This window comes from Zerene cesonia, chromosome 13, assembly GCF_012273895.1.
Source record: "Zerene cesonia ecotype Mississippi chromosome 13, Zerene_cesonia_1.1, whole genome shotgun sequence".
Classification (NCBI taxonomy): Eukaryota; Metazoa; Arthropoda; class Insecta; order Lepidoptera; family Pieridae; genus Zerene; species Zerene cesonia.
This window is the reverse complement of record NC_052114.1, coordinates 3,094,451-3,110,578: the sequence shown is the minus strand read 5'-3', so window position 1 is coordinate 3,110,578 and position 16,128 is coordinate 3,094,451. Positions and strand designations below refer to the sequence as shown.

Sequence of the window (16,128 nt, the reverse complement as noted above, 5' to 3'; positions counted from 1 at the left end):
ATTCATATAATATTTTGTATTCTTGGTTGTATTAGTCTATGTTATGGCTATATCTTATCTAGCTAAGGTTGATATCCTTCACAACTTAAAATAAACCTGTTTGTGAATTCGAGAAGATAATTCTCTAGATTTATAAGTTCCCTATTCAAGCTTTTTTAACAATTTGTTTATGTCAAACAATGTCCTTTACCCGCGTGTCGCAGGCGAGGGGGTCTCAGTTGTTTTTAGGTAAATATCGACCCCGTGTTTTAGGATAAAAAGCAAAAATATCATTTGAAATCTTATTAACCTTTCCTAAGATTGGCACCACTACGATAAAATGAACAACCACTCAGAAATACTGATGGTGAATGATGATGAGATGATTGAGGTTACAATCGTGATAATAATTGTGAATATTTTAGAATAAAATGCTTATTTATATACGTTTAAATCAACAATACTTGCTTAAAAGTAAAAAAACAGTTTATCTTGATTTCCGGCGAAACTACAAGTCCTAAATGAAAAAAATGTCCATGGCAAAGTTGAAGGTAACAAAAAGACCTACGACTTTGGTGTTTGCACTTTTTTCATATTAGATCGAAATTTATATGAAAATTAAAAAATAATAATAAAGGTCGTACCGAACCGTGGCAAGACACGTGTTCGAATTATAGCTATTTATTATCAATATATTTACACTTATAGAGCATTTTAATGCTATTGAGCTAAAACTGTAATTTATGTGAAAATTTTCAAATATTTAGAAATTAAAAACTTTTCAACGGATTTTAAACGCGATTTATTCATTATATTATTAACCCGACGTTTCGAACACTTTACAGCGAGCGTGGTCACGGGGAGACTGAAAACACAAGAAAATACTAATTTTCAAATAATTAATAAATCCTATCCTATCCTACTTAATATAATATTATAAATGCAAAGGTTTGTAAGGATGTGTGCGTGTTTGTTGCTCTTTCACGCAAAAACTTCTGAAGCAATTGCAATGAAATTTGGTACGTATATAGCTGGATAGCTGGAATAACATATAGGCAACTTTTTAGATCCGATAATCCTACGGGATACGGATTTTCGCATGTGAAACCGCAGGGTGCAGCTATAATTCTAGATTATTATAATGTAAAGACTGCGCGCGAAGGCTGTGAAGGTATATTTTAATGCAAGGAAAGATTGCACTTTTCTTTATATCTGCGTTTGCACTGTATGAGAAAGACTTGGTCGTCATACAATAAATTTATAGGTGTGTCCGGAGCTATCCGCCAAACATGTTTTAGGCGAAAATGAAATAGTGATTGTGAGTCTTCATTTAAACTAACTTAGAAAAATAATTGCACTGTTATATCAACTAATCCACTTTAATTATATTAAAATTATTGTTTATGTTTAAAATTAAACTCTATATATATATTTTCTGGGTTCCTGATCTTCCCCTATAATTAATTTATTTTTTTCCTCTCACTTTTATTACATCTTCTCTAATGGGTTTGTCTTATTATTATTAGTTTTGGTTCCAAAAATTATCGACAATGGTCTAATTGCGCTATGTCATACATGTATTGTGAAAAAAAAAATGTATTGTGAAATAGATGTGGTGATACTGTATTTACGATTATTATATGTCACCTCTTCTGACCCGTATCTAAACATTTATTTACCATAATTATTTGCAGTAAGCGTTTCGAGATTGTTATTGATATTCTATTTCAATTGATTAGCTTTCTAGCAGGATATTAGACAATATAGTAAGGTTTGTAGTCGACATGCGTACTGTGCATGTTTATAATTGTTGTTGGCGCTATTATACAATTTTGTAGCAAGATATTGTTTATATTAGCATAAATAAGAGGTTAATTTCACAGCATTCGATTATGTTATATATCTTATCTTATATTTATTATAGTATTATAGGTAAATCGCGTTATTAAGTTAAATTCCTGCACGTCTTTTTGAACTTACGGAGTTTTTATGGAAAAAAATAAAGAATACACTCAAAATTACGCACCACCTTCGTTTGTCAGAACGTCAGTTGAAAATCGACCTAAAATAGATGCGAAATGAGCCCATCATATAATATTAACTGCAAAATCAAACATATAAAAGATAGTCTAGAATGACCATGTGACCATCAAAGATGCTAACGTTTATCGTTTGACCAATGAACTAGATATACGTTCAAATGTATTTCAGCAAACGCTAAAGTAACAAGGGCCGTAACTTTCGCATCCGGCGCAGTTGCAGCGGTTGCATTTCCGATAGTGTTGGTACACTCTGTGTACACACAATGGCCTTGTGTCCCGCTATTTATTCTATTATTTTGTTTGTAATTACAACGATATTATTCAGGAGAAATTGAAACACCAATCCAAGATCTGTGTTGAATTGGCGGGAATCATAATAATTGAAGTAGAACAAAAATATAATCTCCACTAAACTGAACCCAGTTATAAATTATTTCTCCAATTTGTTGATGCTTGTATTGTAGTGTAAACCTACTGAAAGCTAACTTTGCATGTCACATAGTTATTTAATGGAAATAAATTTTCAGTCCATTGATCACGTCGAGTGGTTATAAGATTAATAGGAATCACGATGCTTAAGTCTTTGTTAAATAAGTGTCAAAGAGCGTACCGAGGGCAAGTAAGGCAATTTGGTCTTTGATGAATTAGATTTGTTTCCGCTTCATATTATAGACTAACTATGAAAGCGTTGGACAGAAATTGTTAAGAAGAAATAATAATTACATTTATAAAGCGCTACAAAATGCAGCGTAAAAGTCGTTAAATTCATCAATGTCTAACAACATCTACTTAGTTAAATTTAATAAAAAAACACATTCTAATGAAAATTGTGAGAATCGTGTTTTTTACAAAGCAAATAATACAACGACGCTGTATTTTATTTAGATTCTAGACTTATCTCAAAGGATTCTGACGAAATTATTATTCATATTATTTATTATATGGTTATAATCTTGATTTTATTATCTTCTCGTGTCAGTCGTTATGATGATTTACACAATTGGATACACAAATGACTTTTTCACATCTGCAGAGAGCGCGATATAACTTTTTAGTTGAATACATGGAATGGAGGTTTAATCGTACTGGTACTACACGTAACTTATAATATGAGTTGACTTGGGTGATAGGATACTGTTTAACCCAATTAAATGCTTCCTTGGGATAAAACAGGAATCTTGATATCCGGGTGGAGCCGGGACGAGCGTCTAGTTTCTTTTAAATGTAAGAATAAATACGATTCACATTACTTTTTGCAGATTTAAACTTTATTTGATTGATTAATATTCACCAAATAATTAGAAGTGTTAATCCAACCGTATTTTTGTTATTTCCTAAAGTTTTACTTTAAACAAATAATTGTTATAATGTCATTTGGTCTATAGCCAGTAAATAGATGACACACATTGCACCGGAATATTTTATAACTGTTGTGTTTTTATATATACGTTAGCGTAAGTACCCGTTTTTTCGAGAACGCGTTTTCCTTAGTTAGTTTCACCTTTCTTAGAACTAGTTCTAACTAGCTAAATCGCGATAATTATTGAGGTTTTATTTTGGTCCATTGGCTCCCTGATTGATCCCAACTAGGGGAAACGCATTGGAACGGAAGATGGGTTTTAACTGTAACATATAATATAAGGATATGCTCACTGAATGTCATCAATTATGAATTATTACATTTATTTGATGAATAATATATATGAATGTGCGCCTTCTCGTTTGCGAGTGCAAAAACGCAGAAATACCTTTCTGTATAACATATTATTTAAATTAGATTTAAATAAAGTTTTTTTTTTCTCTAAACTTTATATATAAACAGAAAATAATAAAAATATAGATTTAATTTCTACAAAAAGCGTCGTAGGTATATAAGTATGTAAGTAATAAGTACCGTATAGTATATTTTCTGTGATATAGGTAAAATAAAATTAAAAACAACACGTTTATACAAATACTGATTACTGATTTAAATTACATATTTTATATTTTTATTTGCATTGAATGTGCTTAAGTAAAACAGGTTAAGGTTGGTCTACAACGTATTTTTTAGTCTTTAAGGGTGTAATCTAACAATTAAAAAATCTAAAATTTAACAATTAAATACCTTTGTTTCACAAATAATCGATAATAAGTGATATATAACTGATTTCCCAAATAATCGATATCTGGATGAGGCTTTCCCTACCTTCTAAAACAATATGTCGTTTTATGTAAGTATCAACTGAAGAAAGATTATCGATTCCTCATGATAAATTCTACTTTAATTGTTAAACAAATTATCTCTACGAAGTCTAGGTTCGGGAAGAACTTAATCTTGTAGAGTTCAGTCCATGTTACGCATGATACACCATGATACATATCACTAAAAAGTCCCTATTTACGTAAAACCTCTTTTTAAGAGTACTGGCTTTTATATATTTACTACATGCACTATCCATTCATCTTTGTAGTAAGTTACGGCTTGGTGATCCTATGTAGTAAGGTAGTATCTAACTATTATCTACTACCATTAGACTTGGCTGTAGATTTGGTGACAGAAAAACATAGAACCCTTTTGCGATTTGGACGACGATGACATTTCGTATAATTAAACTGGAGACATCCGGATTCCTGCACCTCAAAAAGTCGTATACATAGGAATTTCCTTTGCCTATGAGGTCGAAGCCGTAAACATCATTCGCTCACACAATTTAAATAAAGGAAAAAAAATTTTATCATACTTTATAGAAAAATCAATAATACATACGTAAAAAAAAAAATTATTGTTGGAAATTTATTGTTGGAAAGCTTGATGACAATTTGGCTTTTTAAAAAACTTAATTATATTTGGAGTCTATAGTGTCGGGATGTCGGACTTCAGGGATATCGACACGCTTCTTAATTTTGTTCCCATAACTTCGCAGATAGAAGTTTATGAAGAGAATGAAGAAGGAGCCGATGCTGAAGAGGCAGAAATAGTGGAATGCAGCTGGAATCGGGCACGGAGTTAACTTTTGCTGGTAATATAGGTTTGATATCACTAAGACGAATTGCATCTAGAACAAAAAATTGTTATTGTTAACTATTCTTTTTCTGGTAATTTTAAACTACGTTTAGTATACCTTCTACTAGATTTTTCCCGGGGCTTCGCACGCGTTATTTCAGAGTAGTTTAGTAGATGTTATTATACATATAAACCTTCCTCTTTAATCTCTCTATCTATTAAAAAAAACCATCAAAATCCGTTGCGTAGTTTTAAAGATTTAAGTATACACAGGGACATATGGACAGAGAAAGCTAATTTGTTTTATAATTATGTCGTGATGAGATATCGCCATAGTATATAACTACTAAGTTAATCATTATAAGGTAATCTGTGCTAAAGGTATCAAGTAGTTAGTAAAATATAGGACTACGTTAGGTGATAATGGATAAATACTTATATCGGATATTTCAAAAATGAATGTTTGTACCTATAAAATCTTATCGAATGACTAGCTGCACCCGGCAAACGCTGTTCTGCCTTACTCTTATCGTTTAGTGGTATGAAAAATAGATGTTAGCCGATTCTCAGACCTACCCAATGTGCTTACCAAATTTCAGAGGAATCGGTCAAGCCGTTTCGGAGGAGTATAGAGACTAACATTGTGACACGAGAATTTTTTTCTTATCGAATGATTACATATGAAGATGAATTGTGCCAATTTCCAACACCATCTAAAAAACTCTGCATGTGGCATCGTCATGATTTAGGCTAATTAGTGTCTGATGTTTGTTTAAATTAATGATAACCCTGTACTAAATATGTCAAAAAGCAAAATATTGAGTAATCTTAACGAGATTGGTTTTGACAAATTCTCGATCATTAGTTATCATATTATTAGTACGAAATTATATTAATAGTATTATATATTAGTAGTAATTATATAATATATCATATTGTTAATACGAAATTATATTATTTGGTAACTTTGGCAAAGGAGCGAATTTATAATACGATTTTGTATTTAGATACCTTTAGGAGACTGGCTAGTGACCTAGATTATTTTAACCCATTGAAAAATGTAATTCCCAAGGAAGTCTCCCATAACCACGTGGGTGTAGCAGAGGGCGGAAAACTAAGCTATTGCGAGGTTGAATATAAAGAACAAAATGCAAATTCGATTCAAATTACCATCCGGGATTATTCCCAAGGGTGTATAGGTTCTAAATTACTCTTACGTAATCAATTTTCAATATATTCTATATATTTATAGAATAAAAACAAGCAAAGATTTCACAGATCCTTAATTTTTATAAACTATTTTTATCTCTTTCCAATATCACATACCCACTGTTCTTGTTTTTTTTTTTTTTTTTGAGATGAATCTTAATGCTAGCCTGAAGGGCTACTACATTTTAGCACGGGCGCGTGGGTGAACACCCTAGTAGCGACACGCTTAAGGGCGTCCCCCCTTGTCGGGGACCGCGAACCTCGGCTCGGGCTGTCGCAGGAATGGAGGGGGCCTGAGGCGCCGTACTCGGTCGGGCGCTCAACTGTTCTTGTAGATACATTTTACATGCCTTATTTCTAAAACAACACTCACCAGTTGAATTTTCGTCACGTGTTTCTTCCACCATACAAACTTCGAGTACTCCGGGCCTAATGAAGCCAGGCCATAGTATGTATACATTATCACGTGGACGAAGCTGTTAATCAGCCCCACAACTACGAAGTGGTCGCAGGGGTGATACATATAGTGGAACCAGGTCCAGGCTACCATCGCGCTGTGATGGTAGACATGAAGGAAGGTGACTTGGTTCTGTTTCTTGCGGAGTATGAAGAAGACAGTATCGAGGAGGTCTATGTGCTTCGCTATGAAGTATGGTAGAATGTCGACTATTACCTGAAATTGATGTGTATTTATTTGTATGGATGATGAGAAAAAATGCAGCAAAAATATAAATAATTATGTCTTATTAGGGAAGTATTGAAATATTGGAATAACTATGATGTACACAAATAAGATGATTTTAATTGCATTGCATTGTCATTACATTGCCAGCCTTCCAAATATTTCTAAACGTGGTATCAATTTCTTAGTTCTTGTCAACGGAAAATAAACAATAACTGTTCAATGTTTTTATAACTTCCACCAGAAGTATTAATCTAGAACTATTAATAACATAATTTCATCTCTTCCTTTTTACGCTTGATGGAGCTTTAACAAATTATATTTTTACACCGAAGCTAATTTAACAGGGAATACTAATAGATGAAGAAACATAATGAACAGAAGAAACGAAATCTATCTGAAAGTTATTCAAAATAAATTAAAAATTACCGACACATAGATATTGAGATTCAAGTATTTGCATTATAATCCTACTAATATTATAAATGCGAAAGCTTGTAATGATGTGTGTGTGTGTGTTTGTTGCTCCTTCCGGCAAAAACTACAGAACCAATTGCAATAAAAATTGGGTACGTAGACAGCTGGCCAAGTGGAATAACATATAGGCAACTTTTTATCCCGATATTCCTACGGGATACGGACTTACGCGGGTGAAACCGCGGGGCGCAGTTAGTATTAAATATAGGGGCGATTCCAATAAATTTAAAAAAAAGGAAAGCTTCATATCCTTCCTTTAATTTGAGGAAAGCCTCTAGTTGGCTTATTTACATTACTACTAGTATAGTATTATGTGATCTGGGTCATTGCATTGCTTTGCACTGTTATAAGTTATGAGAGAGCATAAAAGAACGAAGTAGTGAATCAACTTAAGCGAATATTATAATAAAATCATACTTGGTTTATTTAAAGGAAATATATTCTTAGCATATTTTAATATATATTATTCATGAGTATTAAAGTCCGACTAATTGTATAAATGCCAAACATTTTTGAGGTAGGTTGAATTTATGTATGTTTGTCACTCTTTCACGCGAAAACTATGGAATGGATTTTGATGATGATGGCAGTTCATGTAACAGAATAACACACGAGGTATAGAAATACTTGATTTCTGATCCCAGCATAGTTTGCATAGTCAAAATAAAATATAGATAGTCCCCGGGTATTTCCCCGCAAAGTTCCAAATTTAAAAAAGTACCAAATTTCCTTGAAATTGTTCCGTGATTTACGCGCGAATAAGAGATAGTCAGACAGACCTACTTTCGCATTTATATTATTAGTAAGGATTTTCATAAGAAGTAGGTAATTGGATTAATTAAAAAAACAATTGAAATAGGTTACATATAACAATATAAGGAAGGAACAATGTTATTCAAATTATGTTTACTAACATTGAAATTAAAATATTGGTAAAACATCTCATTGCTATGAAAATTTATACTGTAATTATGTACACGTAGGTATTTGTTTTTACTTCAGTAAATAACAACGAGGATTTACATTATTGTTACCATACACTATTTAGGTAATAAAAAATAATATCATTGAGCTTATGACCTACTTTAAAAAAATTATAGGTCCATTCTTCTTTTAGGATCTTTCTACACGGCCACCTTACCTCATTTAATCTTATTGGAATTACTGTTCGAAAAATCTAATTTTTTAAGTTACGTTATACTTTATATCAGCTTTTGATGGCTTCAGGGTACAATGGGTAAAACTTATACTACAATATACAGAACATAAAGCGGCATTATCACTTACAAGTGATCTCTTCCAGGCAACCATATTAAAAAAGTGTAAGTAAAAAGTCAAAGCAGTGAAACAAAAAAAAGCAGTTGTGACTCAGTGCTGAGAAAATCGATATCAAAATCGATAAGTCGGGGTTCGTAATCGGGCGTGCGTGCAGAGAATAAATGATTTTACTAATTTATCTGCGCATGTGAATCACACCATTGCTCGAAACGGCGAAGGAAATCATTGCGAGGAAACCGGCATGTCTAAGAATCAAAAAAAAGTTCGACAACATGTGACATCTGCCAAGCCGCACTTAGCCAGCGTGGTAGATTATGGCCTCATACATGTACCCACGCCTGTGTACCAGCAGTGGGAACATGTATGGGCTGATGATGATGATTAATTATGTTTAAAAATGTTTGATATTCGTTTAATTAATTGTGTTATATGATTAATAAAACAAAACAATTTATTATGTTTTGACGTATTTGCATATATTTCAATTGACTTCAGGATCAAAGATTAGGAAAAAAAAAAACATTTTTAACACGACTTTTTCGACAGCATTACAAAACCACACACAACATTTCACATTAGTAAACGGACGTATAATATTATATTAAATACAATTCTGTCATCCTCAGATTGACCACAGATAACGTTTTACTGTTTCCGATTCGGATGCTATGCGTGATTAATTAGCACCCACTATCCAGCCTGTCCTTATATTCAAATAAGATACTCACCGACCTCAAATCGTCTCCCCGTGGACATCTTGTAGTAATTATACCATACTGGAGTATGTATTTCGCATACTAGAATAAAAATAACACTTTAGATGATATAATATTACTTACACGTAAAAAATACATAATATGGCTTATATTAAAAAGTGCTAATAAGATGCCTATTGAAAACAATTTTAATTCGCAGTAGAGTAAAAAGATTGTCCGCTACAATAAGCATTTTTTAGCGGAGTTTATCCTCATACAAAACGTCACAGCGATTTTTTGCTTATATCTACACTAAAGTGGAAACTTCTGTATTTTTGTATGTTTGTAACGTTATCACACAAAAACCACTGGATCGCTTTCAAAAATTATTTCATCATTAGACAGCTGCAACATCACGTAGTGTCATAGGCTATATATCTACTACAGCCGAAGCCGGAGCGAACAGCAAGTATTTTTTAATAAAAATAAGTATTTCTTTGTTTGTCTTTCTTTCATGTCGCACCTGACCGATTATAATCTTTGTGTGTGGAGATTTTGGGGCTAAAGAGTGACTTCTTACCACACTCATGGATAATATACGATGTCTATATGCTGTGTTGAACCATCTCCTTCCCATGGAAATTTTAATAGACAAAGCGGACTAAGCCGCGGGCGGGAAGCTAGTAACGTAGGCATAATTAAGACAATTGTATGCAAAATGTGTAATTTAAAATACATGATAATAACATAATAAATAATTAATTACCTACTGTGCCTAGTTACTGTATTGGATAAAAATTGTTGTTTGTAAATTTGCGAAGGTCACATAAATTCAATATCCATACAATAATTTTCATTGTTATTAATTATGGTTAGAAAATCGTATTACCTATTTTCAACGTACTACGCAATATTTGTGAAAAATATTTATTATTTAATTCTTTCTAATCATTGTTTACCCTAAAGTATGGATATAATGAATAATACATAAATGAAAAATTGTTGAATATTTGCTTTAATTAATGTAATGTAATATTAACTCTGTACGAAACTAGCTGCTTGACGCAGCTTTGCCCGGAGATAAATAAATAGCCCATGTTACTAGGTCAAGATGTAACTTATTACTGTTAAAGGTATTTTTTTTTTAATACGTAGATTAGTTTTGAGAATATTCGTTAAATACAGTAATTGTTTTTAGTAAAAAAGCCATCAGAACTAACTTGAAAGGGTCAGAATTTTTTTTGCGTTGAATGTCGATGTGAGTCGGAAGAATGGTAACGACATGATCAAGGATGTCCCCCCTTTGACCGTTTGGACTATTTCATATGGTCAGAACTAGACCAACCACCACACCACATTACAAGTAACAGCTTTTGAATATGAAAAGAATCATGAAAATCGGTTAACTCAGTATGAAGTAACGAAGGAAAAAAAGCTCTAAGTATTTTTCTTGTGATCTTTGAAATAAACCATTGTTTCATAAAACTCAACAAGAAGTATTAATAAGTAGCTCACTATATAAACGCCTGCGATATATGAATAGCAATTATACTTACAAGCAAAACTATGTACATCGAAGAAGCGACTTGCAATGCATTGTATATGGACAGTAAGCGATTGAGTTCATAAGCCTGTCGATTCTTCATAAACCGAGGTAAAATCTTTAATACCAATGCTAAATAAATAATTAAAACCAAACTCAAAGCCCCTAATGTTTCGCTAAATGTCCATGTTTGTATTGAGTCTGAAAATAAGCAGGAGTATTAAAAATATATATTTCGTTGTTTTCGTTGTTAACAGTTTTGTATAAGATATAAAATTTTGTTATAATAATTTACACAGGAAACTAAAAATTTGAGAACTCTTTCTCTCTCTTTAGTTAAACCTACAGATTTTCTGTATTGTTATTAATCCATACAGGATAATTCAAAAATATAACGAAGCGTCTTTATAATCTAACATATGAAGCAAAACAAATAGCGAGGGATGTATATTAATTTATTGAACGTATATATTTTAAAAATGAATATCGTAAACATAATATAAGCAAATAAATTATGTTTACGATAAACAACGTCTACATCATTGTTTGCAATGAATTTTTAATAAACAAAGCAATAATTTTTCTAACACATTTATGCTTACCTAACTGGTGCACTTCTTTCCCAAACTCTTTAGAGACAAATTCTAATTTACTGTCCATTTTACAATCAATTTTGTTCTAAAAACATTCGTTTCTCACCACATGATACACACTTTTGTTATGTTAGACAAGAATCCAATTTATATGTACCACAAAATTGGGTCTTTGAAGACAGTATCTAATTTATATGCGCCTAATTACATTACAACTGTAAGCATCGTATGGCCCATATCCATATAGATATTTGAATTATTTAACTTCGACTTATGCTCAATATTCAGTAGCATTATATAGCATAGTATCAGATATATACCTCCAAATAGGAGGTATGTAAGATATATACACTCAGCCCAGCCCGCTTCACTGGAATCAGAAACATAAAGATAATAACATACATAATATAATATCAAGCGACATGTTTTCTAAATGTATTTTGTTTAAGCCTAGTGCTTTGTTAAACGTAAAATTCAACGAAGGTGCTATAAGGCTTGTACCGTTTAATAGGCGCAGATTATTATTGTAACAATATAATAGATCAGTGCGCATTTATTTGTGTTTCTAATGTAACTTTAAAATAGGACAGGCAAACATTTGCATAATCAGATTGTTATTTTTTTGAGCTTAATAATTTTAGTATTGTATTTCTGTCTCAGATTAACATAATTTTTTTGTATAAATAACTTTAACGTCAATGTAAATATTTGCTATGTTTATATGGCAGGAGAAAGTGAATGCTAATTAAATTGAATCATTTATCAAGGAAATTGCTGTTTATTCATTGAGTAGCTCATACCGACCTAAAGATCTTCAAAAGACACTGATGTTGACGTAATTATAATGTATTATACAGTATTTAAAAGACTGGGAAACACGCTTGATGATGACGAATTTTTGTCCATAATTAAACGGTCACTGAGTTGAAATAAACCTAAGCATAAATTGAGGAAGTAACTTAATAATAATATAACAAAATAATACCATTCATTTAACTGTTCTTTGTAAATTTCTAATATACTGATATCATTGGGAAACTAAAATCAATCTAAAGTTTCTGTTTTTTTGTATTAGAAAAAGGTAGGCTAGTAGAAAATTTTTATATTATTTCAAAAATGCGAATATTTCGTCAATGCACAATTAGATTTATTACCCGTTGCGGTAAGTACATGGCCTCGAATTCTTCTAATAAAGTCGTAGAAAGAAGTGTTAAAAGTGTGAAATTGAGAAACGCATGATCCACGTAGGTAAGTCTTTTGACCATTTCGCGTCATTCACTGTCATTGTTAGCTAATTGTTGCGCATCACCCATGGACCTGCCACGCTACAAACAGCGAAATGCTGTTTTCGAACGAATTCTGACAATCGAGACGGTGTCCTTGTTGACTTTACTGTCGATACCTCAAAAATATTCACTTTTTTGTTATGCGATGTAATTATGTATGAATATTCAATTACGTCTGTGTGCAAATTGCAATTATGTATATATACATATAGAGATATGTATGTGTGTTCACGGAAACGGTTTAATCGCTTTGTGTGTTTTTTTGTGGGAAAGGAAATAAGCATGCAGGCTATGGAGCTCAGGTTGTGACCTGCGATTTTATTCAAGTCATCTCAAAACCATTAGCAGTATTTCACTTTATTCAAAACAATCGAACTAGTGTGTCTATATGTTACATATTGATTAAAGCACATAGATTTGAATATGCATGATGGCATATAACAAGCAACTGAGTTTTATAATGTGCTTTCGGATTTAAAATTTTGATAGGATGTTCCAATGTATTTTACTGAAGAACTAATAAAGGACATATGGAGCTACAAAATCATTTGTTATCGCTGCTGCTCATACAATATCTACAATTTTATCCGTATTTGTAAAATATATCTAACATTTCATTGACTGCATGTCAATGTGCTAATTATAAACTTCTTGGACACTCTGTGTTATAAATTATCTATGTTTATTTATTTATTTATTCACAGATCTAACAAAACAATTACAAGAATTGTAATTAATTTTACACACCTAATAAACACGCTAGAATCAACTAAATTGCTTCACTTGCTCATAAACAGAGTATAGTAAGGAAATTATGTAATTCTGGCGATCTTAACGAGGATAGTAAGATAAACTCATGAAATTATTTTATTGACACTGATCCTTGATAAGTTTACAAAGTTTTACTTAAATATACAGGAGAAGCTAATAACATCGTGTTAACATACAAACAAATGTATTCTATAGCTGCGTTTAAGGCAATGATTTCTTGAAAATGGCCATAAAAGTTTTTTTTAAAGCAGCTCATCTTTTAAACCGTTTTATAGAACAAGACAAATATTACTAGTATATTCTATATTCAGTTTGCAAAATGTATTTTAAATTGATCAAAATATAGTAGAGAAGGAAAAAGACGACATCTCTTCTAAGCAATGGGAGAGTGACAAAGATAGTTTTTTGTATCATCATCATCAGCCCATACATGTTCCCACTGCTGGGCCATCATAATCCACCACGCTGGCCAAGTGCGGGTTGGCAGATGTCACTTGTCGTCGAACTTTTGATTCTTGGACACAACGGTTTCCTCACGATTTTTCCCTTACCTTTACCACACTTCATTCGTTTGAGCAGTGGTGATGTTATCCACATGCGCAGATAAATTGAAAAATCTATTTATATCTTGCACTCTCGCCTGGTCTCGAACCCCGACTTATCGAATTTAAGTCCGAGGTCCTCACCACTGAGCCACTACTGCTCTTCACAGTTTTTTGTATGGTGATATAAAAATGTCAACTAATTCTTCAATAATTTTGAACATATCTACTCAATGGCAATATATTTCATTCGTTTTTTATGTAAAACCTTTCTTTATTTTTATTTTTATTGTAGTCAATTTCATAATCACTCTTGACATATAAAGAATACACACCAACTGAACTCCAAAATAATTTTTGTATTGTGAAATTATAGGTACAAAGACACAAGGTCATAATTTCTTTTGTTATCGTCAAGGTTGCAATCACATTTCCTTTTCGGCTCGTTAGATACACTGTTTTGAGCAAGATTTTGTGTAATATGGTTAAAGAGATGCAAAATTAGGAACAATTTCAACTCAACATATCATAAATTGCGTATAATGGTTAGTATGGATAACTAGAGTAATGTAATTACATTACATTACATTACATGCATATTTATTTATCGAAGCGATAGGTTTTTCTGTAATCGTCTAAATAAGCTGTTTGCTCATTAGAAATTTACACAGCACATAATACTTAAAAGAAATAAAGTAAAAAAGAACTGAAAACAACGATTAAATTACAGAATCAACAAAATTTTTCTTATTAGTATACGTAAGGATATTACTGAATTCTGACGATGTTAATCAGCATAATACGATACACTTATGAATTAATTGTATTGTAACCTATCCTCACGTTACTATTACGAATATGGAGAGCACAACTAGCTGTCTTAAATATAAGGCAGGGTCATCCTGACTATATGTATTACTTCAAAACACCTCAGCAACGAGTATCATGTGTAGACAATTTAAATGATCGACTTTCTTAATGCCTGCTTATGGTGATCAGCCTCCTGTGTCCTTTTTTTTATGTCGGATTCTTACCGACCAAAACCCCACTGTGTTCCGTCGAGCCACTTGAGTGAGGGGGCCACGGGAGCTGGTTAAAATTCATCCGCGACCCCCTCGGCGACAGCCTCCTGTGTCCTGCCAGAACGAGACATTTTTTCTACGCTCACGTGTTAACTACTGTACCAAGGAGGCGGTCAATAACAAATAATCAACAAGTTTATTATAATAAATTACTCATATTGAATCCCTATGCAGCAACCTTTGTATCCTGTAATATGTTTATTCTAGAACATTGGTATGAGCCCTCTATTAGCACTCGTGCGTAGCTTTTATTGCGATACCAACCTTACAACATGCTCCCATCTTCTTACGAAACCGGTCCCTTAGCGTGACGTATGACCTAAGTGAATTAGCACTGGCCTGTCAGTTACCCATGATAACTGTGCGTTTTATTACATACACTCGTAGTTTAATGCTTGCGTATTAGAGGCAATAAGTATGGACTATTGCAGGTACAATATACTCTTTAAATCTGAAGGTAAATGATTCAAAAACCTGAGCATGGCACAAAATCTAAAGCATGGTTCGATCTTTAAAAATAAGAAGCAGAATAGATTGAGATTATTTGAAATTTGTAGCATATTGAATCAGCCATACACAACTCAACCTGCTGCAAAGGAATCACTTAAAAGTGTGTTCTGTATGCTTATGATTTATTAATGGTTTTCTTATCTTCGCCCGTCGGTATATATACAGCCTATATAATTATTGAGTTCTGAGAGAGATTTTTTAAATCAATGAATGTAGTCATATATGCTTGTTGCTATGTAGACTTAACAAATATGTAACTTATATGAATTATGATTTATGGTAATTGAAAGTAAATAAAACTATAAAGAGAGGTCTATGTTAAGTTAAATAATTTGGTTTTATGCTTGCGTACGTATATAACTTAACTGATACTGTTGAACTGATATAAATAGGGTTAAATATACATACAGCTACACAGTTGAAACTTTCAGATTTTTAGGATAATATATTAGG

General features: G+C 32.2%; 1 protein-coding gene across 1 annotated transcript; it reads right to left on the bottom strand.

Moving 5' to 3' along the window:
- Positions 1-4,840: 4,840 nt before the first annotated feature.
- On the bottom strand, positions 4,841-11,551 carry LOC119831256 (elongation of very long chain fatty acids protein 4-like). Its single transcript, XM_038354550.1, has 5 exons — positions 11,494-11,551; positions 10,905-11,092; positions 9,382-9,450; positions 6,590-6,889; positions 4,841-5,059 (listed from the first exon to the last, which is right to left on the bottom strand). Exons 1-5 carry the CDS (start codon positions 11,549-11,551, stop codon positions 4,841-4,843), a joined length of 834 nt encoding a protein of 277 aa, XP_038210478.1.
- Positions 11,552-16,128: the final 4,577 nt, after the last annotated feature.

Excerpts from the sequence above, each read along its gene's own strand:
- LOC119831256 (XM_038354550.1), bottom strand. The coding sequence starts at position 11,551 with ATGGACAGTAAATTAGAATTTGTCTCTAAAGAGTTTGGGAAAGAAGTG. Across the intron at positions 11,093-11,493 it reads GAAAGAAGTGCACCAGTTAG|ACTCAATACAAACATGGACA; the intron begins GTAAGCATAAAT and ends GCTTATTTTCAG. Across the intron at positions 5,060-6,589 it reads ACGTGACGAAAATTCAACTG|ATGCAATTCGTCTTAGTGAT; the intron begins GTGAGTGTTGTT and ends TTTTTGTTCTAG.